At 39.0% G+C, this 24374-nt stretch overlaps 2 protein-coding genes across 4 annotated transcripts in view; one reads left to right on the forward strand and one right to left on the reverse strand.

Moving 5' to 3' along the window:
- PIGF (phosphatidylinositol glycan anchor biosynthesis class F) overlaps window positions 1-14253 on the reverse strand; it is a 21147-nt gene extending 6894 nt beyond the window's left edge. For all 3 annotated transcript variants that reach the window (XM_061475318.1, XM_061475319.1, XM_061475317.1), the window contains exons 1-5: window positions 14189-14253; window positions 13591-13841; window positions 11871-11962; window positions 10899-11015; window positions 5963-6071 (exon numbers count right to left, since the gene is read on the reverse strand). In XM_061475318.1, coding sequence (XP_061331302.1) covers window positions 5963-6071; window positions 10899-11015; window positions 11871-11962; window positions 13591-13818 — 546 coding nt within the window. In that variant the 5' untranslated portion in view covers window positions 13819-13841; window positions 14189-14253. The remainder of the gene's footprint in view (window positions 1-5962; window positions 6072-10898; window positions 11016-11870; window positions 11963-13590; window positions 13842-14188) is intronic.
- On the forward strand, window positions 14200-20684 carry CRIPT (CXXC repeat containing interactor of PDZ3 domain). Its single transcript, XM_061475323.1, has 5 exons — window positions 14200-14336; window positions 14552-14617; window positions 15083-15137; window positions 15677-15780; window positions 18599-20684. Exons 1-5 carry the CDS (start codon window positions 14321-14323, stop codon window positions 18661-18663), a joined length of 306 nt encoding a protein of 101 aa, XP_061331307.1. The 5' UTR covers window positions 14200-14320; the 3' UTR covers window positions 18664-20684.
- The last annotated feature ends 3690 nt before the right edge of the window (window positions 20685-24374 follow it).

The raw sequence follows: 24374 nt of genomic DNA on the forward strand, positions 1-24374 counted from the left end.
TACCTACTATGTTTCCAGTACAAAGAGGGCATAAATCAATTTCCCTTTCACCTAATGAATATAAAAACACTGTAGGCAGAATATTGCTTCAAAGTCACTTTTTATCAGATCAGGTACTACAGATCACAATTATGCTGCAAAAAGACAGATGGATGGGTGGGCAGGCACACAGTAAACCCAGGAACCTGGTTCTAAAGTTTGTTATCAAAACAGTCAATGAACCCAGAAACTTCACGGTTTCCAAAATTCAGCTGGCAGTAACAAATGGGATGTCTGGAATACACTGCATATAAAGTGTGCTGATAAGGTTTTGATCTTTAATTATACCACCTTGTTCTGCAACTAAATTACCTTGGGCTGAGCAGAGAAAGGATGTGTAATGACATGTCTAGAAACACCTAAATGATGCTGTTCTGTTTCAGTGGTGGTGTGCTTTAAGGTGCCACTTCTCAGATGACACATGAAGCCAGGATCCTAATCACATGTGGTTACTAAAAGAACACCATCAACTTGAAATAAGCAATCTGAAAAAACTGAGTAACTGTAACAAATGAAGTTATTTTCTGTTTCTTTATTAGAACTGTCCTGACTATAACCCTTACATAACCACTGTACATCAGAGGGCTGAAGGGAACTAGAGATGGATGTACAACTCTTAAACCTTTTGAACATCATCTAGAATAGCCTTAAGTGATCATAACTAAGTGTTGTAAACTATTTTGCTATCTAAAACAGTTCTAATCTCAAAACTTTGACAAAATTATCCTACCAGAAAACTGAAACCCATCTTGCACAGGGAGTCTTGAAAAGTTTGGGGTGTTCTTTTTTGTCTGCCCATAAGGCAACTATCTCTACCTTTCTCTGAGATAGGTGCAGACAAAGTTCTGCAGGTTATAGTTCTGCAGACCTATAACCAGGAGCGGCCATAGAGTAGGCCTGCCTGACCAACTGTTTTGCATAGGTACAAAATAAAATAGCAGAGGGGCAAGAGGCATGGCTGAATTGTGGTAAAAAGGTGCTTTAAGAACAACACTACTAATGAAAAAGAGGGAATCATTGGGATACCAGCTGACTTTCAGCAATATATTTTATGCTTTTAACAGAAATGCTCTATGTATTTTTCATTTCCATTCTGCAACATTACTCAGATACTTAATGTAATTTTATTCCAAAAAAGTATTCAGCTATTAATATCTACCTAGCATAAAAAGCTGTATGATAAAAAGAAATAAATGCATTTTACACTATTATCTTTAACTGCAGACAGGCCCACTTGGTGAATCTGAATATTCCCTGTACGCAGTATTTTTCAAACATAAACATGGAAAATAAAGTGAAGATTTTCTGAGACACCTGTATTTATCACAGTTTTGTTGCACGTCCCACGAGGTATGTGTAAAGAACCAGTATGTCCTCTGTGGTTTACGAGTAACTCAGAATGAAGCAGCATTTTGGTTTTAAGCCATCAGAACATGACTTGGAGCTCCTGATGGAGAACATCATACCAAGTTTACTCTGCAAGAGTCCGGAGTCATTTGAAGTAAAAACAAATTACAGTGGAAGATATACAAGACATGCTGACATCTGATTTTCTGATTAGATAAGATATAGGTAATGGTACTGCAGACTTCTCAGCTTACAAATATATCTCGACCATGATGTAAAGGGATCACTACAATATAATTTTTCAGTTCTTCTATTAAGACTGCAGGAAAAAATGCTGGTCCCAGTACACGCAGCTAAGGGCTGGGAGACAGATTAGGAAAAAATGAACTCAATGTTGCCCTCAATTGCTGCTTCTTTTACAGCCACAGAGCAGCAACCAAGTGACACCATAAGAACTGCCGTAGGTGACAATTCCTACTGCCAGCGTGGTGATTCAGACAACAGGTGCCTTACAGAAAAGTACAGGCAGCTTTATTCAATACTCTACTGGAACTCCAGCATCCTTGCTACTCTTTCTTTCCTTTAACCTCTTGTTTGCTTCAGGTGTGTGACTAGAGGCCATTTTAATTTGAAGCCATTTCTGTGAGCAAGACTGATCTCATCACAGAAGTGGCTTTACTCACTCCACCCTCTGAACTGGACTGCAGTAAATCTAAAAGTAGACTGTAGACACTCTGACATTGCCTGCAGTTCAAAAGGTAGACGCTAGATCTGCTGAAGTGCTACATCCTGATCAAGAAAAAAAATACAAGACAGTGCTTAACTGTTCATGCAATAGGTTATAGTAGATTGTTCTAACAGAGTCTAATCACATTTTTCACTCTAAATTTAGGGCATTTTCGCATCTGCTGGATGTCACATGTTTTTGCCAACTTTTGACATTTCAGGGCTACCAACACAAGGGCAGCAGCAGCAGCAACCCTTTGGTTTGCTTTATCACACGGTATTTCTCCACTACTGTTAACCCAATTCTTGTAGGAGCAATTTTGCCTTGTCTACAACACTCCTTAAATAATGAATTGTCTGAAGCTAAAGGTAAAAATGCAGTTGCGTTTCCACAATACATGGTTGCACTACAAACACTAACCATAACCAACAGAAACATCACAACCAGATTTTGCAACAAGGGGGTGTAAAGGCCTTAACGCTGCTCTCTGGTATGATAATACCACTTTAGTCTTGCCCATATAAGATTTAAACCACATTTTCTGTTCTAGAGCAGAACCATTTCTACTACAGATTAAAGAAAAAAATAATAAAATCTGTGTACAACAGAAACTCTGAAATAAGAAAACAACCACGGATGAAACCTATCGCAAAAGCTGGTCCTGAATCCAAAGACTAACCTATTCCTTTTGAGTGCCTTTCTGTATCTGAGAAGGGTGGATCCAAACCTATAGGTTTGGATCAGCCTCAAGCTCTCTGCTTTCAGGCTAAAACGAGACACAGTTCATGTCAGAAGCATGACAGCTTAATACTTTATTCATGCAGATGCCTAGAAATAATTTGATTTTGACTAAGTTCTGATTACTTTTAAACCCACCTTGCTTGGGATTTAATCTGTAGGTGTTACTGTAAGCATATCAGATGGATTAGGTTCTATACAAAACACTGAACAACCATGTCTTCTGGGGGAATTTTTTAGATATATAAATGTATTTTTTTAATAGAGAACATCCTCCTGTATATGCATTACTTACAGGTATTTTTATCTTCAATACATCAGTCAGTAGATAGGCAATCTGCACTAAAGACTCCCTTCACAAACTAAGCAAATCTGTGACAAAAGCAGAATTCTTTGAGGGCCGTTCTTCTTTCCTGTCTTAGCCTGAAGACAACACAGAAAGCTCCTCTCCTCTTTCATTGCCACAGTCAAAGAATCTACTATGAGTTTCTAATCATTCCAAAAGGAATACTCTCATAAAAAAGGGTTGCACTGCTAATGCCCAGTGAACTTCTGAAGAACAACAGGAATTTCTCTTGCCTTTGAAGATTTCAGAGACAGCAATGCAGAGCTATTATGTGCAACTCAGTACCAGTGTTGTTGAATCCATACTACTCAATGGGGAGAGAAAGACAAAAGACTCACGTCATCTGTTGCAGTTTAGTGTTTCCAGAGAACCTTATTCATGTATCTCTCAGCTTGGCTGAACTGCAAAGCAGTGCATCCTGGGCATCTATTGAGAATGCATGACCAGGACATCTTTTTTAACTCCTTCCTCTGTGTCCTGTAACCAATATTTAAGAGATCACCTTCACAAAAATATTAAATTACCAACAGGTGATTGAAAACTTCAGACAGTTGTGAACAGGATCTCTAATAAGCTGCTTAACAAGAGGTTCACTTCTGCCTTGAAGATGTGCTCCCATTATGATGCTTCACTGTGTTGCTTTGCTGACATAATTTGACTTTAAAAACTACATCATGTTTTATCAAGAACTTCTTTCATTTCCCCTTATACAGCAGATCTTCAAAAATGCCGCTTTCAAAGACTGTTGAAGTGGTAGGCCGCTGGACTGAAACTTCTCTATGGCTGCTCTTGAACTGCCCATGTGATGATTAAAGTAATGATCAAGCAGTTCAGATCCAAAATGGAAAATATGATTTCTTCCTGCACCCCACTGGTTTAAACCCTACAAGGTAAAAATCAGAGAAGTGGGGATGGGGAAAAATAAGAGGAACTTAATGGCAAGAACACAACAGCAAATGCTCTGGATGTAGGCAGAGGAAAATTGCTTTGATGCACAAACTGACAGAAACTCTCCTCTGCCAACTTTGGTATAGGAGTATGTCAGAAATGGGAGTGGAAATGATGAAGGGAAAGGGAAATGCAGACATACGGTTTCTGCTGCTGCCTGAACTCCTTAGGGAACATTCATGCCCAGAAACAGCAAGTGACAAGTTATGGTATCTGAGGTTTCTGCAGATGCTTTGCTGTTCTGAGGAGTCAGATAATCTCTTTTTAGGTGTCTAAATACAGATTATGGAGCTTAACTTTCATCAGTCGTGTCTGGCTTTTATTGACTTGGCAGAGTTTTCAAACAGAAACAGCTGCCAGGCCATTACCAGATTTGTGTCTCCTACTATGGGAGGATGGACAAATAAAGTAAAAACTTTACTTAAAAGTATCTGTCTTAATCTATTGGTGTCCTTGTTTTGTTAATCAGAGCCTAAAGACACAGTAATTCAGTTTTCCTTATATCATTGGTGCATAAAAGGTGAAATTTTTATACACAGCAGTAGTAGCAAGGCTTATTTTGGGAATAAAGTAAAACTGGCCAGATGTGATGTGCCCCTTTAAAATCCTAACTGAGCAAGGAAAAAGTGCTTGCCTCACTAGACCAGGAAAGTACGTAAGACTTCACAAGATATGAGACTGCACTTCAATGAATCCCTTGACTTTTGGGTTACATTCATGTCCATCAGCAATTAACTACTGTCAACACACACCTATGCCAGACTGATGGTGAAACATACAGATTTTACTCTTGTAAAACCAAGTGTTTTTAGGGAAGAAAACTTGATTATTTAAAGTATCAACCTAGTCTATTATTCTTTTAAATAAAATTTTACTATCTTACTACACTGTTACAAAGAAGGCTGATGGTATAAACGTTTGCTACTCATAGGAAACACGTTTCTGTTGCAGCTGTAAGCCACAATGTCTCTACAATACAGAGAGAAAAGCGTGTTGCCTGTTGTGTTGATTTCTTGAAGAATCTTTGAAACCATCTGCTTAAGGCCTGGTAGATGCTACTCAGCTGAGAGTGTAGGAGTCTGGTAACCTGAGGAATATCCTCTGAGGACGTTTAGGAAGAAGTGTTACTAGTGTCATCATTTTATGGCAACTGCAGACTTCAGTTACGTTTAATGGAATAATTTCTTCATGCCAACAAAAATATTAAGAACACAGACATTTGGATTTATAAAGAGAGGGTCTGCAATGCCAACTTCACATTTTTTTATTGCACAGCTACAAAGCTGATGTTTGCCTGCCTTTGAAATCAGAAGTGTTTAGTACAGCGCTTTGGCCCCACCATTTCCACAAATCAATCCAAATCCATTTAAAATGCATTCTGTTAAGTGCTTTGATGGAAGACAGAGTGGAACTAAAACACTAAGAAAGCATCTTTCCTTCTCTACCCATAAACGATAAAAGCTGCCAGACTGAAGGCAAACTTGGAGCCATCTTCATCATGTCACATTTCTCTTCCAGCTTGTCTAGTTTCTCCTTATCAAAATACTTACCAGCTTTATTTCATGCAAAAATTTGCATGCAACAGACACTCATAAATCTATAACAAAGAACCTATGAAAATGGAGGTACAAATTTTGCGTTTTACATCCTCACATCCTAACACTGCAAGCACAGATGCTTCCAACAACATAAAACATTTGGCACAACCCAGCTTATGAGCAAGTCCAACATACCTGTACAGTTTCAGAGCAATAGCGTGGCATGCATATCCAGAACATTAACATTGTTGTATTTATGATAAAGGTGTACATACTAACCTGCCAAGGCCGATCCCAATCAAGAGGAATAGGAAATGCTCCAAACCAAGCTCCAAGTATACTGCACACAGTAGTAATTTGCAAACTGCTTTCCCAGATGGACATAGCTCTGTAAAAACAGTGCGTTACAAGGTTTCAGCAGCAGCAGATCTGATTTCTCCCAAGATTTTTGAGACTACAGATATAAAAATGCATGTATTCCATAAATAGCATTCAGGTTCCTCCTAAAAGATACAAACTATACATACAATGTCAGTTGCATGTTTTAGCTATAAACACAATCTTTCTATACCACACATTACTGCACCCCAAAGAACTCTTGCACTGCCAATCATGACATGTATCGTAAGAGATGTTAGCGACTTCAGTTCTCAATACAGCCTACTACCACTACTGACTCCAAAAGTTTAGGAAAAGTCAGGTTTCTGTTTAATAGAGAAACACTTATTGCCTGTCATCAGTCTTCCAAGTGATTGCTCTGCTTTTCTCAAACCATGGACGTTTGAGTACTTGGTACCAATTAAGAAACAACAGCAGAAGTTGAGAACAAAATAGGGGACAGTTCTGAGACAGGAGAATTGGGTTGAAATCCCTGCTCCAAATCAGGAAGTTAAGAGACTGGAATCTTAAGTTTGCTACATCTCAGACTGTAAATGTAAATTTAGCTTTAGCTAACAGAAGTATAAAAACAGTGGTTTTGTGACTAGAAGAGCTGTTGGATAGTAAACTGAATTGCACATGTGCTGTTCAGGTTGTATGGCATGAAAGCTTTAACCCTACACCTTGTTTTGATGACTGTAAAACTTCTGACTGCTTCTGAGTACACCTACCTCATGGCTGCATTTGCTACTGACCAAAGGGCTCACAAGTGTGAAGCAAACATTTTTCATTGTTTGCAAAATAAAGGTCATACAGATTATAGTATTTATGGTGTAACATTGACATTTTGAGCAGAACTGTTTCTTCTACAATAACCTCATCCCTTTACTTAAACTACTCCATTTCAATTCACAATACGACCAGTTTGAGATTTTTCCCCCCTCCCAAAGGGAAAGGTCCTGATTTAACTCAAAACTGTTCAAGAATCTACACATTGAAACTTTTATAAATTATTTTCAGAAGCTGAATAACCAGGTCAAGAGAACATCCACTGCAGCCTTAAAGCAGTGAAAGAGCCAGCAGAATATACTGAGGACTGACCGAGGTAGATTTACACCCCACAAGACATTTTATCTGGTAAACCTACACACATACTGCTGCACCATATGGAGATATATCAGACTGAGTCCAAAAGCAAAACAACAGAACATGCAAGGCACAGTGCCCAAGTGAAGAAGCCATTGGTAGTTTGGTAACTATTTGCACTGCTAATCCAACCACTCTGCAGCATGGAACTGGCTACTCAAATACAACTTGACTTGTCCTCCAACATTATCCCCAAGAACAACGTTTTGATTACTCTTTTCTTCATGTAATGTCACCTATTGGGATTTTTACAGGTAGTCTTTAACCCATTATTAACTCATCACATAAATGCCTCATTTGCATGAGGCTAATAACCGCAGCAACATTTACAAACTGAATGTTATAGCTTTATTTATTTAACTATGAATAAACTACAACTAAGACCATTCTGCAGGCAAAACTAGTAGTATTTACGGTAAGAAATGTTCACTAGCAACACAAAGGCCTTTTAAAGTCTAAAGTAATTATTTAACCCCTTTAAACAATACAATACATTAAGTACTGCTTAAATAATGTTTGAATTAAGAGGTTAGCTAAAAGAATTTATTAAAACAGCTCCTGAATAGAGAAGATCTGGAAATTTGGACTGCAGCAGGACTGAAATACTAAGGAGAACTTAGTATTTGATGCTGCCTAACTTCACAAAAGAGATTTCCAAGTATGAGTATGCAGTTCACAAACAAGTGACAGAATAGGTGAAATGACAACTAGATGGAGCCCTGAAGTTATGGGATTACACTATTTTCAGGCAAACTCCAAATAAAACCTACTTCCTACCCAGGTGACATCTTATAATTGCCATCATAAAATTCAATGGAATTACTCAGTGATTTGAAATAAACAGTCTTCAAAAGGAACAACAAAAATCAGCAATTGAAAGCTGATTTCATAAAAGGCTTTTACGCATGAGGCTATTCAGCCAATAGTTACTGAAAAGCCATTTAAAGAATAGACACCTGCTTCCCTCAGTGCTGATAACCCTTTCTGTAGCTTCTATTTCCCTCTATCTGCTTACAGCAGCACATGACAGCGTATGATCAATATGATCAGTGTCATGACACTGGTCACAACACTAGACGCCAGAATACAGAGTCCAGAGAGAGGTGGCATGGGCCCACCCATCCCCAAACCCAGAATTAGTGGAGAGAGGCTTATTTACAGGCTACTTGGTATTGATACGATGTAGAATAAACAGACTAACTTTCCTCACACATTCTATGTGTACACAGACTATAAAGGTAAGAAAAATTGCTCAAAATCCATGAAGTAAAAATAAAGAAAACCCCAAAAGAAATACATTTGGTTCATCAAAATGTGGAGCATATGTGATTTTCTGTCTGAGCTGCAATTCTGTTTCATGTATATAAAAAAAAACCCAAACCAACCAAACAATACCTCCCCCTCCACCTGCAAATAACCAAATCTTTATTATATAAACAGTTAAACCTGCAGTGTCACAGTTTACATGCTATCATTAGAAGGCACATATCGCCCATCTCATAGAGGCATGCACACTTAAAGACTCGTCTTGTAGTAAACTTAATAGAACTGATTTTACTAGCAGTGACTGCACTTCCACATGCTGCAAGCAGAAACAGAGAAAGCTAAGCATCTCTGCAGAAATAATAAGCACTTTGCAAGTTTATGCCCACATATTTAAGTCCGACTGACTCAGTTGTACCACAGCTATTACAATGCAATAGACTACATGAAACTTACTGGAATGTAACTTTGTGAATAGTCATATGACAAGACATTAGACACATCAGTATTTTCACACTAGATCATCTAAAACGTAACAGAAAGCAGAGCAATAGCTAGGGAATTAGCCTCTTTTACTTATTTATACTTGATCCATCAAGATAAAGACATCTAGAAAAAGCAAGTTTATCTGTCTTTCTGCAAAAGCAATTGCACAAGCAGGTTTTGAGCTGATAAATATTGCATAGACAAATATAGATGACAGTGGTTAATTGTTTAAAGTGTATTCAGATTGTTTAAAACAAACTCCTTTTTCATACTAAGCTATATGCTTAATCAGATTTTCCAGCTTGCTGTTCCAGTGAAATTCAATTTGCTGAATTTGTTGATATTACCTAACCATCCTTTTCCTCCATTCAACCAGTTCCACCTCATTCCACGTGGTTATATTAGACACTAAATGCAAGATATTCTAACTCATTCATAAGCCTAAATAAAAAACCACACAGGATTATTTTTAAAAGAGCTAAAATCTTGCTAAAATCGATAAAAAAAATTCCAAACCTGCTACAGTATTTCTTTGCAGTGTATTTTTATTCGAAGGATAGTCTAAATAAACATAATTGTTAAACAGACATTTTACTCAGATGTCACATAGCTCATTAGTAAGAGGTATGTACAAACTGTCACAACAAAAACGTTAAATCAAGACTACTGTTTCCTATGCAATAACTGTGCTGAAATAAGATGGAGATCTAGACTAGGAAAGACAAAAATCATCAGGCATTCAAAAAACTAACCTGGTACAAAGACAGACTGCTGTCACACATCTGTTACTTCAATTCAACTATTATTTCCAACCGCAAAACCTCCAAAGATGGCTAAGTGAATCAGCAATGATTTGTTTTGGCTAAACAACTCCATGCTTTTATTAAAGTCTATTCAACCCTTCCACTGGAAAATAAAAAAAAACAAGCATAAATGACTTCAATAAGGATTCAAGATCTTTTTCAGCAAGATGAGAACTGACATAAACCAAAAGTTACTACCTGAAACTACTACAAAATATCTACTTGTATCCTCCTCTACAGAAGTTGAAACCAAAGGTAACTCCAGAGGTCAGCAGCATTATACAACTCTTCACTTTCTTTTGAGATAAGAGGTCATCCTTACAAACTATTAAAAGTGAACAAATGCTAACATCTTATTATTAAACCTCAAAGCATGTGTGGGGCTTTTTTATGCTTCAGCATCCCAGTCTTTCAACAATCCTGGTATGTAGCTAGTGCAGAAAAGGTAGAAGAGACAAAATACATCTGAAAAATACATTATCCAGGATACATGCTAATGTCATGGGCATCACTGAGGTGAAAGTGAGGTAAAAAGGCTCATTTTACTCTAAACATACTCTTGAAAAAAATTAATGCTTGGAACCTCCGACACTGAAACAGCTTTCTTAGAAATCTGAAGACGAGCATGGGTAAAGATTACATACTGAAGACCACAGTAAATTATATATTATTTTCACTCTTACAGTCACATTTAAAATACCATTAAAATAGTTTGCTTTGGCTTGTTATTCCTACTTCAAAAGTTGTATTTACAAAGGTACTATTGGATCATCTGCAAGATTCTCCCTGTACAGCTCAGTCTCAGGTCTCCACTTTAATTGAGAACCATCATACTGGACTCCAGAATGGTTTTATACCAGCAAAACATGTGTTTGGAACTTTACTTTCTTCAAACACATACAGAAACCTAGAATGGTTTGGGTTGGAAGGGACCTTAAAGATCACTCAGTTCCAACCCCCCTGCCCTTTTCTTTGTCAGAAAAGCTTTCATAAGCCTGTAATTACAAATATAAGAACCACTCATAAATTCAGGAAGTTTTCCTTTCTTTAAAAAACATAAATTCTGTGATCTATTGTTTACCTCAATTCTGTCCATTTCTTTTTTTGGGTAAGATGAGAAACTTTAGAATAGAACTTACCCATTTTTACTAAATACCCGTATCCATGCTTGGATGTTTGGTCCCAGCATACACAAGCATTGTAAAGTCGTAAAGGTAGAGAGGAGAACTGAAAACAAAAACGTCTCAGTCACTGACCTACAAAGAAGGAATATTACAAAATTAAGTGAGGCAGTTACTGATATTCTGAGAATTCCAAAGTAAAGGGGTGGCTTTTGTTTTTCCCTAAAAGTCAATTTGTGAAAGTATGCATGATTTCTTAAGCCTCATGTAGAAGAATAAAGGATTTTCTTATTACTCTGTAGAACAGTAAAGAAAGATGGAAAAAATTCCGGTATCCATTTGTTATCTCAACCAAGACTGAGATGCAGTAATTATTTTAAATACCTAAAAATCCCATGGGTGTACCTCATGCAAAACATTAGTTCTGAAGTATACATGGATATTTACTTCATTATTCCATTTGTTTTTCTCGTTTCACATTGCAGAAGCAGCCATGAAACCAAACTATGTGATGCCATTGTTAGTCAGTAACTAAGCATCTCCTTCAGAATAAAACACTAATACCAAAGGATGAAAGATATGCAAGATGAGTGTTTTAGAGTCTTCTGGGGAAAATGACTAAATGAAACTTGGAAAAATGGCTGCACCTGTATGCTTAATGGGTAATATTAAAGTAAAAGCAGTTGCATGTAACTGCCTTGAACAACACATCTCCAAATACACAGAAATTGTAAAAGCCAGCTTCTATAAATAAAAAACCCAACAAAAAAACCCAACAAACAAAACCAAAACCCAAACAAAACCCAACCCCCAAAAGACACCCAACCAGCAACCCCCCCTCCAAACCAAACCAGCTACCCTTCTTCCCCCAGCCAGGAGCTGATCCTTTAACCTCCAACGTACCAGGAACTATAAAAGTACTGCTACCAATATCTGCAAGGAGAACTGACTCTTAAAAAGCTTAGAGAAAAATAGGGTTTTCTGACTTACCCTAGGAGAGGTGCTCCATAGAGAACAATAATGGCATGAAATACTATGCAAGACATGAAAAAGTACATACAGCATTTTAGAAATCTGGATATCTAAAAAAGAGCAATAAGATATCAGAATAATGTTGCAAAAGAAAAGAGAACATAAGTAATCTACATGGTCTACATCTTATCAACAGCATTGTACTCTACCCACTTCTTTAACTTCAGCCACAGTGAAGCATGATAATAGCATGGCCTGTGTTGAAACAGTTTTCCCAATGTCTGATACTTCAAATAATCAATTAGAAATGATTACACTCCATTTAAATTTTTTTTTGACGTACCCTATTATTATAAACATAAAAAAGTGTAACTAGAAATGACAAGATAAACAGAGATAGTTTTATTGGGTATTTTTACACTTGTTTTACATCTGAGTGTTAACTCCATTCATTCAAAGACATCTTTCGCAGAAAGTAAAAGCAATATTTAAAAGAAAGAAAATATGTAACATTAAAAAGAAACAGCCACATTCAGAATCAAAAGTAATACTTAAAATTTACACCAAATAAAAACTACATTTTGAACTTGGTTTCTTAAATTCTAAATCCATTTGAGAAACGTCCACAATTTTCTATAAATCTGCAAAACACATTTAATTTTCGATGAATTTAAACCATAGTTTCTGGGTACTCACTATACCATCTAGAAGCATACTCACTTGGCAAACAGTTCTGGTTAGATCTGTTCTGATCAGGTCATCAGTGGAAACCTATGATTTTCCTTAAACACTTTTTAACAAATATTTATTCCTTATGCTAGGCTGGGGTGAAAGCTCACCTAGAACACAAAACCTGCTTCCTTCGTAAATCACAGATGGTTAAAATACTTATTTTCCATGGTGATTTTGTGTATTTCACATCACCCCTCGGACAGCCAAACAGAGGCTCTGCCTACAAAGATGCTGTTTTCAGGGGTGTTTGCTTAAATGTTGAAGACTCACCCTCTCGGAGCACGATTCAGAAAGTTGGGAGTGCAAGGCTGTCCTGATTACAAAATGCAGGTGTATTCCCCGACTCCTGAACAAGTTGTGTGCTGCTGCTGCAAATTCACTCTGATCAAACCTATTTCATCAGGATTCATATGTCTAATGCCCCCATTACAAACTGTAACTAGAAGAGTTTATCCCAGATTTAGATTCTGCATGCAAGTTTCATCATGCCAGGAAATGCAGCCATTTTAATAGTTTTCCACATAGCTTTTAAAAATGTACCAACTTTGTTTAAATTGCAATAAGCCGGCCTCTTTTTTGGGTCTCAAATTCTAAAAACTACTTCTCTCCCTGTAAAATTATTACAAACTTAAAAGTATACATGAGAAATGCATTCCTTCATCAGGCTGAAGGTCAGGCCTAGGCTCTGAAATGAGTTCTGCACCCATTCAATTACACCAGGTTTTGCCACCATATAAACTGTTGTAAGATCAATGGCTGGAATTACGGACAATATATTAGCAAGGAAAAGGAAAGGCACAGAATCGCTTGCCTGAACAGGTAGAGAAAGTATAACATCATGAAAACATTGGAGAACTCATTTCAAAGGGTGCTACGCTCAGCTCATTCATGGAAAACAAGAATTCACCTGCAAAAATTGACCTTTCTTTCTGATTTGATTATTACAGTGACAGCATTTGCTTCCCCTCCATACCATCTGGTAGGAATTTAACATGAAAAATCTTACCTTGTGAGCAAGCGAACTTCTCTTAGGAGAACGATTTGTCTTAAGGACTAAGTGCAAGATTACATTAACGGTACCGACGCAAACAGAACAAATACACAGCCACGCGAGGTGTGTTCCCAAGACCGTGAATCCGTCCCAGAGGAAAGCCGGAACAACCGCTGTCAGAATAACCGAGAACACGCAGAGGAGGTTGGCAGCAAAGAGCCTCCTTATTTCTACTTCTTTCATCGTGATACCGGTTAGCGGGCCCCCTGCAAGACAGCAAGCGCGTCCTGGTACTCAAACGCAGCACAGGCACCACACGGTAAGGTTTTGCCTTGTCGCCATAGACAAGGCAGAGCTCTCAGCTTAATTTGGGGATCAAAGTGATTACTTTAGGGCAGAAGAGTGTTACGGGTTTACCACACGGAACAGGCGGCCTGCCCCGGCACCCGCCACCCCCGTGCCCCACGCAAGGGAAACCGCCTCAGCGCCCGGGCCGGGCCGCTCCCTCTTCCGGCAGGAGGCGGCGGTGCTGCCCGCTGACAAGCCCCGCTCAGCAGCACCTGCTCCGGGACAGCGAGGGGCAAAAGAGGGGAGCTACCGGCCCGCCTCTTACCACAGCGCTGCCGCCGCGGGGCCGCCCGGCGCCGGAAACCGGCGCTATAGAAACGTCAGTTCCGGGGAAGACCCGGAAGCGGGGTTGTGGTGTTGCCGTTGTTGTTGTGGTGGTGGTGGTGGGGAGGCCGCCATGGTGTGTGAGAAGTGTGAGTGCGGCGGGCGGGCCGTCAGTGGGGGTCTGCTGAGCCCGAGGTGGGCTCGGGTTCGGCTGGGCAACCATGGGTCCCGGGCTGTACAGGGTGGGCTTTAGGTGGCGGTTCTAGGGGTGTCGGGAGCTGTCGTTCTCCTGTAGGCAGCGATTGGTGCGGGTGTTAATGCCGTATAGGTATATTGTTTTCCTTTGTAATCCTTCCCTGGGTAGGTGAGAAGAAGCTCGGTACTGTAATTACTCCCGATACGTGGAAAGATGGTGCGAGAAACACGACAGGTAACTTTGAGGGGGGGTGGTGGGGTGTTTAACGCTTGTTTTTTCGGTATCTTAAAGTTAGTTGGGCATCTTGAGTTGTCTTATGATCGTAAGGGTAAAATACGAAGTAATTGGGTTAATTTCTAACTTCCGTAGTTTTCCTTCCGTTCTGATTTAGTCCCTGCCCAAAGCAGAGGGCTGGAACTGGGTGATCCTTAAGGTTCCCTCCAACCCAAACAATTCTGTGTTCTGTTCGTTGGGAACTTATTTATTCTGAGCTCTTCAGTATTGAATTTGTGTGTGTTTTTTTCCTGTGTGGAATGATGATATGCAGGTACGATGTAAACTGTTTTGTTGTCCTGTGCTTTAATGCTGTGCTGGATGCTTTATCTCTTCTCCTGACTTTATTTGTAGAGATGTAAAAGCTGTAAACTGTATGCTTGGAACAGGGGAATTTACTGTTTTATGGCTTTATTCTGTCTGTAGAAAGCGGTGGCCGCAAGTTAAATGAAAACAAGGCACTGACATCAAAAAAGGCAAGGTTAGTATTTAATACTATGCTTGGCTAAAAGACAGTTTTCTGTAACTGAGGCCTGTACCCTGCATTTTTTGGCAACTGCTCAAAACTTGTCCAAAATCCACTTTTTTTTTTTTAAAAAAAGGAAAAATGTAGGGATTGTGACATTTGATCACTTGGCAAAAGTATGCCCATGTGTATTTCATGAGTACTTTCTGCTGAATCATAGAGCATGGAGAACTGTTTTGCTGCAGTTCTTCCTGACATTGCTATGGTTTGATGCTTTTGTTAGCAGAGGAGCCAGAAAGACTTATTTTCTGTGCTAAGGTGGCTGGTGCAACCTCTTGAGCATTTTCTTGATGTCTGGAGGGTGTTTTGTTATGTAAGGGGGCAAGGTGCTTGAAGATGTTTAAGTTCAAAATAGTATCTTAATTGAAAGGCACGTTGGAAGTAATCCTTGTTGGAGTTTCTGTCTGTGCCCTCTGGCTTAGGATTTTGAGGATGAGGAGGAAGAAATACTTTATTTCAAGGTGTATATATAAACTACTTGTCCTTTTCCCCAGGTTTGATCCTTACGGAAAGAACAAATTTGCAATCTGTCGGATTTGTAAGAGTTCTGTGCATCAGCCAGGGTCTCACTATTGTCAAGGATGTGCCTATAAAAAAGGTGAGTTTCACAGAGTACCAAATTACCCCAGTTTGATTTGAAATTAGGGAGCTGTTGGAAAACTCTTGAGTTGGTTTTGCCTCGCAAAGAGAAAGCTGAGATTCAGTTGCTATCTTCAACTACTAATAGGAAGGCTTAGAGAAGGTGGACTCAGACTCTTCTGAGGTGTGCAGTAATAGTGTAAGAGACAGCGTACACAGGTTAGAATGTGGAAAATCCTTATTAATTATAAGGAAAGCAGTTTTCACTGGGATTGTGGTCAAATATTGTAATCCCAGTGACCCTCATAGCTTGTGGAATCTCTACATGAGATACGTAGAGCTTGACTTGAAAAGCCCTGAGCCAGCCTTATCCAAGCTGGCTGTATTTTGGGTGAGGCAAGGGCAGGAGTAGAGACTGCTGGAGATCTTTTCCAGCCTAAGTCATTCTATGGTTCTGTTTCTTTTAGAATGTTTCTGGTATCTAAATCAGTAGAATGAGAAGAATAAGTGTAAGCTTAATCTTGGCAATTACATAGAAAACTGTTATCTAGCAAGTTAGATTCTCCTTAGTTTAAAAAAAATAGATTATGTAAAACTCAATTACTTAATTACTTGTTACTGTCCCTTTTCTGCTCTCTTTTTCCCCTCTCTCATTTTTACAATAGCTGTATTTAAACCTCTAAATAGTGGTCTCCTAAAACAAACCAAAAATTCCTCAGCCAAACACCCCAGATCCACACCCCCCCCCCAAAAATCCCAAACTGCAAACCCATCACAAAGCCAATTTCTGATATTGGTAAAGCAGTAGGCTATCTTAAGTAGAATACCTAGGGAATAAAAGGCAAAGATAAATAATAAGTTAAAAAAGCAGTTAAGAAAGTGTCTCTGAAGGCAAATCATGCTCATGGGTTTGTGTCTGCGTGTTGTATTGCACGTTCAGTGGCTTAACATAGGCCATTGAAAGGCTCATTTCTCTAAAAGGAGTCTGGTCTATGGTCCAGTTGTGAATGTGCTTGATGCATTGTAAGTCAAGCTTGGCTTAAGGTGAAACTGAAAAATCAAGAGTAATAATACTCATGATTCCTATAAACCAAGACATTGAGCCCTGCAGTACATAATATATAATTTTTTTCTGTACATATGAGTTATGTGTGAATGACTTCCCTGAAATTCTGCTTATACTTGGAAGCTTTCTGACTCCCATATTAATTATAAATCTTCAGTATTGTTAAAAAACTTAAAAACTCCTGAGGGAAAAAAAAAATCAATTACAAGCCAATTTGATGGAGAGCCTTAAGGACATAGAACTTCCACAAGTTTTGTGATTTTTGAGAAGGTAAAGGAAAGGACTCAACCTTGTAATTTCTGGTGGGGAGGGGGGGGGGGGAAGCAACATGAACTCAGTCACATTATTAATACCAAGGAATCTACACAGCACACTGGCAGGGGATGAACCAGTTGTTAAATGTAGAGCTACAGCTTACTAGTAGTAGGTTTTATTTATGAGATTAATTGTTCAATAAATGTGTACTGTGTCACTATGTCAGTGGTTTAGCAGCCTGCTGTAGGAGGGTTGCCTTTTCTAGCTGCTAGCTGCTCATCAGATGGCTGCTTGAATCCCATGTGGTAGAACCTTGTTATGTTTCTTAAACTTACGTCTGGTTTCGGTGGGCTTCAGCATTTTGTCTTTGCTTGTGTATCCTTCCAGCTTGAATCTGGTTTCTTCATAAAATTCAGAGCTCCCAAGTGCTTGAGGCTCTAGTCATGACCATCAATGACGTGGTTATGGCATGGTTTTTGGAGCAAACGCAGTCATATGGCTTAATGCGTCAACTGTTGCATCTCTGAAATTGAGAGGCAATCTAAACTTAATTACTTCTCAATTTAGAACTGAACAGCCTGTGGGCTAGATTTTGCTCTCTGAAGTAAATCCCAGGGCATGTTCCCTGTTCTCTTTCCTAATGGGCTCTTAGTGAGACACATGATGTCAATATATGAAAACATACGATTTGGAGAAAGTTAACACTTGACATTTTTTTTGTCTGCTGATGAATGGTCTTGTAAAATGAGAAGTGACCCTACAAGGGAAAAGATTTAGCACCTTTCTTTAGGTGCTTCAGAAGAAGAGGCAACCCACCCCTCTGCCTCTGCTGAACTAGTGTACTTTTTGCTGCTTTATTCTTCTGAGTTGCCACTCTTTGAGTTTAGGTCAAAGCCATCTGAGATATCGGCACCTTCACTTCAGCTCTTGAGTGTTCTTAGTGTCCATTGTCACTTTTGCTACTTTAAAAATAGCTTAATTTTATGAAACTCTTTTCTTCTCAACTTTCTCAATTGTCTGAAGCTCCCCACCTCTTAATCTTGAATTTAGCAGTCAGTATGGTGGTAACTGTATTTTCATAGGCTCGCTACTTTCTGGCTGTCTCAGGCCTCAGTTTGACTCCAGGACTTCCAAAGTTAAATAATGGACTATTTCTACTTGTTTACCAGATGGGAGCCTTTCCTGGCTGTCTCCCAGTATTCCAGCAAATTGCAGAGTCTTTGGGGCAGTTTTGTGAATCATAATGCTCTCAAAATAGAGCTGCTTTTTTTTAAGTGATGGTATTATGCGTATGCTGTAAATGTTAATTTGTATGAAAAGTCATATCATTACTTCTGAATTAGCAATATCTGGTGAGAAAACACAGATACTGACAATGGGATCTCATATATAAATAAGATTTTAAAGCATCTTTACAAAAACACGGCAACTGTAGTTCTGAAGGAAAACTTGAATGATTTTGAAGGAAAACTTGAATGATTTTAAAGTAATTTACACCCCTTTTGTGTGCTTGTAGGCATCTGCTCAATGTGTGGCAAGAAGGTCTTGGATACAAAGAACTACAAGCAAACTTCTGTTTAATTGTTTTGACTAGTCTTTTTATAGACTTCAACTTCTGTGTCTTTGTACAGTATTTTTTCTCTGAAATCATTTGTGACTATTACTTGCTGGAAGGTAATGCAGTTGGAATGAGATGAGAAGTAAACACAGTCTGGTGGCCTAAAAATGTACATAATATTTGGGGTTTTTTTCTTGTTCTAGCACTAATGTTAACTGATGTTTAAAGGTAATGGTTTTCAGCAACTGATACAGTTCAAACTGAAGGAGAAGATCCTTGTGGATAGGTTGAAGCTGTCATGACACAGATCTTGGAAGTTTTACAGTTTGATTCTTTGGATGTATCTTGAGTCTTTGCTTGTCTAATAGTAATATTTTATAGATGTATATAAAATACAAGCTTGTATCACCTCATTAAAGTAGTATCTTCATTTACTTCTATGCTTACAGGTATTTATAATTCCTCTCATCCCAAACTATTGCATCCTCCCCTTTAAATAAATGCAGTCGTCCCGTTGATTTTTTCCTTTTTTTCCAGCCTCCAGTAGGGCTGGTTAGATCACAAATTGTTAAACTACTGAAATCTAGTGTGTTACTCTGCCAGTTCTTACTTTGGCAGTAAGACTGATTAGCTGTTCCCTTGTTAGCCTCTAAGGAGGCTTTACGTACAGCATCTGTTGGGCCAAGGCAATAAAATAATGAGCATCAATTTCTAATGCCAGCTTTCAGTCTTATCATTTCCTAGGTTCGTCCAGCTTTTAAGTATTTGGTTTGATACTGGCTCTTGAATTCTGTGATGTAATTGCCTATGCGCATGTCAAATCTGAAAGGTCAAGATCTCTTCAGCATTGGTTTGATGTAAGATTTGAAGCGAGCTTCTGAGCATGAGGGATTCATTGTGACTCTGCATTTCTTTTATCCTTCGGTTAGTTTCTGCATAAGAAAGCAGTTTCTGTTATGCAGAGTAATAAGTGTTGACTGTGCATGCATTTTAAGGGAAAAGAATGGTACTCATAATTCATAGACCTATTTAAGTGTGTCTCCTCCCAGCAATCTCCTCTTGGCAATCTCTTGTGCTTCTGCAACTTCCTTTCAACTGTAACAAAAAACCTATTAATGGGAATTTCCCTGTTAATAGATACTCTGGTTTAGGTTTTCTTTTATTCTCAAATCAGCTACTGAGAGAACTGCATGACTAATGGAGTCTGAAAAATCACTGTTCTTTCTGTAAGTGGAAGAAAATAAAGAATGCTGAGCATATAGTTACTCTCTTAGCTCCTGCCATGCTGTGATTATGCTGTAAGTAGCCCTCTAAAGGGTTGCCTGACATTTCCTGTCACCCTTAACTATCCATTATTGAGCATTTGTCACCAAAGTTTCTTGTGCTGAACGTGCTGACATCTTGACATCCTGCAGTTGCTAAAATGGTAATTCTTTTCAGCACTTGATATTTACTAAGAAGCTGTGTCAGGGTAATGGAGTGAGCTGGGTCCCCAAGAAGAGAGGAATGCTGCTGCTTTTTATTTTAAAGGCTTCGCGTACCTTAACAATTGGAGGTATGTGGATTAGCTAGCTGGTAGGCTACAGTGTTACTTCTGTATGATGCTGGCCACTCGTTTCCAAACACATTAAGGAATTCTACTATTAGTGTACATCTCTGTGGTACATCCTTTGTATGGATGAGAAGAAAATGTCTGTAATTGACTTGAAGTTTTGCAGCAATATGTCAGCAGTGTCAGGTGGCAGATACTCCCATGTTCTCTGAATTCTTCACCCTTTTGTGGGTGTGTTCTATAAGATTGATTTTTGCTGTTCTCTGAATGAAACTTCTTGTCTTCATAAAACTTGCCAGTATCTGTATTTCAGCTGCATGACTTTGTAACCTTGAATATGTGGCACGAATTGAATGTTTAATGCGCTCTGTAAATACTGGCACTGAACGAACTCTTACCTCATTTTGGAAATGATTTAGGAACAACAGGGATTTAAATAATACAGTCCTTTGTTCAAAAATGTTTTGTGACTGGAGCTTGTATGTACCTGTATCCTGTTACTGGGCAGCTGCTCTTGCATGTTAGAATGTATTTCTATTGGAAAAGGAGGGCACTTTGGGGGTTTGTTCTGTTTAATAGTGCATACAAACAGTGGTTTGTTGAGTGGTTTGTATGTGCTTGGGAGCTTCCATCTGTAGCTCTCAAACCTTCTTAGCTTTATGAGAGTTTCAGTTCCCAAAATCTGTAAAATTTGCTGATGCAACAGTCACATTTCAGAAAAACCTATTTCCCAAGCATTGCTTTGGAGACTCACTGCTTTAGATTTGGATCACAAGCCCTCTCTTGCTCCTCTGAGATGCACCACAGTTCAAGGCAATGTTGGTAAAGAAGCACTTAAAGTAAGCTTTTAAACTTGGATACTCCTTCAGTATATTGAATTGTCATATAAAGTCATTTTTGTTGATAACTAAAATTGTTTTGCTTGCATGGGATGCCTTTCCTGAGACATTGTGCAGTGAAAAACAAACTCTGCTGCAATGGAAAGTTGCCGGTTTTGTTTAATGTACTGAAAAGAACACGTTAATGTTCCCAGATGAGACAGATGATCAGACTGTCCTCTAAATCGCAGGTTACATAAGACATTTGTGCTGCCAAATTTAATAGAATTAGAATTTTCCTCAGTAGTGCTGAGTTCCTATACTGTACTTGCTGTTTCTGCATGTTCACTGGCCAGAGCTATTACTGAGCTAAGTATAAGCAACATTTTGATGCAGATTATAAAGAGAAAAGAACAGATTAACTATAAAAATGTTACTGTGTCTGTAGCAGCTTATCATACGAAACTTGAACAGGGGCTATTGAAGGGTCCTTGTGTCAGGGTGTTCTCATATTCATGTTGTTGTTTTTGTTTTGTTAGGTGTTTTTTATTTGGTTGATTTTGGTTGGTTGGTTTTTTTTTGTTAAACCTTGTGCTGGAAGCTGGAGGAAGGACCATTCGGGACAGTCATACAGCAATACTCTTCCAAGGCATTAGGACTACTTTGATTGTTCACGTGTAGAAATAGGGCAGGATTTTTCCCCTCTTAGGTTTACTCTGTTCGTTATCAGAAGGATAGCAAGAAAGACTTTGTCATACACAGGGATGTCACTGACCACTTTGCATTCAGTTTTTCTTGAGAATGTCCCAGACTTGCACCAAAATATTTAGCAAAAGAAAAGAACTAGAGGTTTCAGATGGTAAGTCTGTCGCACCTACATGCTTGTTCTGGCATCAGTCCTATCATCAGCTCATCTCTCCGCAGTGCCTCAGATTGCACAGATTTTCCAGTTCTGAACATTGCTCTACCCAGAGACACTTACTTAGACCTCTGCAAATCTGCTTGACAAATTCTGGGCAAGAATGACTTTGTGCCTTTGTGTTGTCAGTGGACATAAGAGCTATGTGCAAAACATGAGAAAACAACAGACTGAAGTAAAGGGCTGCTTGAAGTGGTGCAATGAACCATGTTGATATATTTTTCTAATACAGAGCTGGAAGTTTCCCAGCTGCAGGAAGAATCCCCAGCATGAGAGATTCATTATTCACTGAAAGGCAGTAAGCCAAGAGCTGGAGCTATGGCTCTTTACATCTGCTATGGCAAAACTTAGTGACAGGGCCTCTGCAGTGAGAGTAAGATTCTGGGGCTAATAAAGTCTTTAAAAACCCTTCAGACAAGAAATTGTTTTCCCTGGATTGAAGCTGGGCTTCCTGGTCTCCTGTAAGTATATGTGGCCTAAAGATGGGGCCCTCTATCATTTGCTTTGGATGCTGGAGAATCCATGAGTGTTTCTGGCAGCGTTGCTGCCCAGTCTCTGCCTTACCAGTTGCTTGACTATCTGCTCAGCAAGCACTGCTTCAGTGTGGGATCATGCAGGTATCACTTTTGCTTACAGTATTTTACCAGATCAAGGTGCAAAATGGAATACTGGTGATAGGAAATCTCTCCCTGAATATCATGAGAGAATGAATACATTGCTGCATCACAGCTGAGGTTTGCTATTCAGCAAAAATGTTTGTTCTCCGAGTCAGGAGATTACTAATGACAAAGCCAAATGTTTCTTCTAGTGAGGACTGTAAATGTGCCTCATGTGAAGACCAGTTGGTTTTGAGTGGCTTGTCTTCCTCCCACACTTGTGCTTTTATGGCAGAAGTTATCATTCTTTATCATCTGAAATTAATCAGAAACTGATTTTTCATCAACTTGGGGCGGGGGGGTGGCTGGGTATAGTTCACTTTGCAGGACTTGCATGAGGTATGCATGTGTTCATCATGTCTGACTAGTGCCTGCAGAAAACATGAGCTCTCTGTTGACAAGGAGCCCACTAAGGGCAACAGGAGCAGATATGTTGAAGGAACCTGGAAGAACTTGTTTGAAATCTTGCCAAGAAGCTGAAAGAAGAGCAGAGTGGAGTGTTCTGCATGGGGGTATTGCTGGTAAAGATTCCTTTCTTAATGGTTCACAAAGACGCTTCTGTTCCTTACTGTCTTTTTTTTTTTTTGCCTTGCTGCCATTCGTTTGTGATAAATTGCAGGTAGATTTTTCAGGCACCACAGAATTGATGGCCTAAAGAAATGACTGTTTCTTCCTTTCTGTGTCTGCACTGAAAGATGCAGACTGAACTTTGCAATGTGAGTGATTCATTAAGCACAAGCACTTCCAGCAAATGCGCTTACTATATGCTTGTTTGCTAAATGGTGCTGAGAAAACAAATACTGAGGTTTTATTTTGTTATTTTTTTTCTGCCTCATCATGGTTCTGATGCTTAAATATCAGTATTGTTCACTGTTTCAGATCACACACAAACATACAGAACTCACAGTTGCCATTTTCTACTGGCTAATGAACCTCATCCCAGGCATCTTAAATGTATCACTATCACTCTAGCCTTCAGGAAACATTCCTTGTTAATTTTCTGTTACTTCTTTTGCTGCCACAGAAGGTAAAGGCTTTAAGTTTATACAGCTCCCAGGTAGTGCTATGACCATTTACTGTTCGAGGCCCTCAGTGACATGGGTTAGTGGTGGGCCTTGGCAGTGCTGGGGAATGGTTGGACTTGATGATCTTAAAGGTCCTTTCCAACTTGTTTGATTCTATGACTCTGTGATATTTTTACTGCTGTTCAGTAACACGTTAGTGCGACTGAGACTCTGTTGAAAGGCATGGGCTCTCAGGGAGCTGGCATCTAGCCCAGTCCAGCTGTCATCTTTTATTGATTAAAATATTTAAATGCTAATTGGATTAAGCAAAGACTTTACTCTGACATCTTAAATCTCTGCCTTTCTGTTGAAGGCTTTTGAAGGAGTGATGACATGACATTTCAGTGATGAATAGCTTCCTTCTATGGCTTCCAAAATCAGTGTTTCCTAAAGGATGGGAAGTAAGCAAAAGTGATTTAAGGGAGGAGTTACTCTGCTGATTTCCAGATTTGATATTTTGTTTGTTTTCAGGTAATCCCTAATGATTAGGATTTCACAAAAATCTGTCAAAGCTCAGGCATTTTGTGTATCCAGTCATGTCAGCCTGCATATGAAGAGAACCTGAAGCAGTGAACTGCGAGATTAGTTGCTTTAAGCTTAAAATAGATCCTTGTTTGGATAACGAGATACTAGTAACATCGATTGCGGCCCCTCTCATCAGAACACGTGAAATCTAAATTCAGAAACTCATGGAACCAGCACGTTTCTGAGCCTAGATTAGGGAT

Source organism: Pezoporus flaviventris, unplaced genomic scaffold (assembly GCF_033815535.1).
Source record: "Pezoporus flaviventris isolate CSIRO_AGI_PZ_B2104156 unplaced genomic scaffold, CSIRO_AGI_Pfla_v1 ptg000083l, whole genome shotgun sequence".
NCBI lineage: Eukaryota > Metazoa > Chordata > Aves > Psittaciformes > Psittacidae > Pezoporus > Pezoporus flaviventris.

What these genes read in the sequence shown, in the direction of transcription:
- CRIPT (XM_061475323.1), top strand. An exon ending in CTGACATCAAAAAAGGCAAG is followed by an intron (nt 15,138 to 15,676) that starts GTTAGTATTTAA and finishes CCTTTTCCCCAG; the next exon opens with GTTTGATCCTTACGGAAAGA. An exon ending in AGGATGTGCCTATAAAAAAG is followed by an intron (nt 15,781 to 18,598) that starts GTGAGTTTCACA and finishes GTGTGCTTGTAG; the next exon opens with GCATCTGCTCAATGTGTGGC.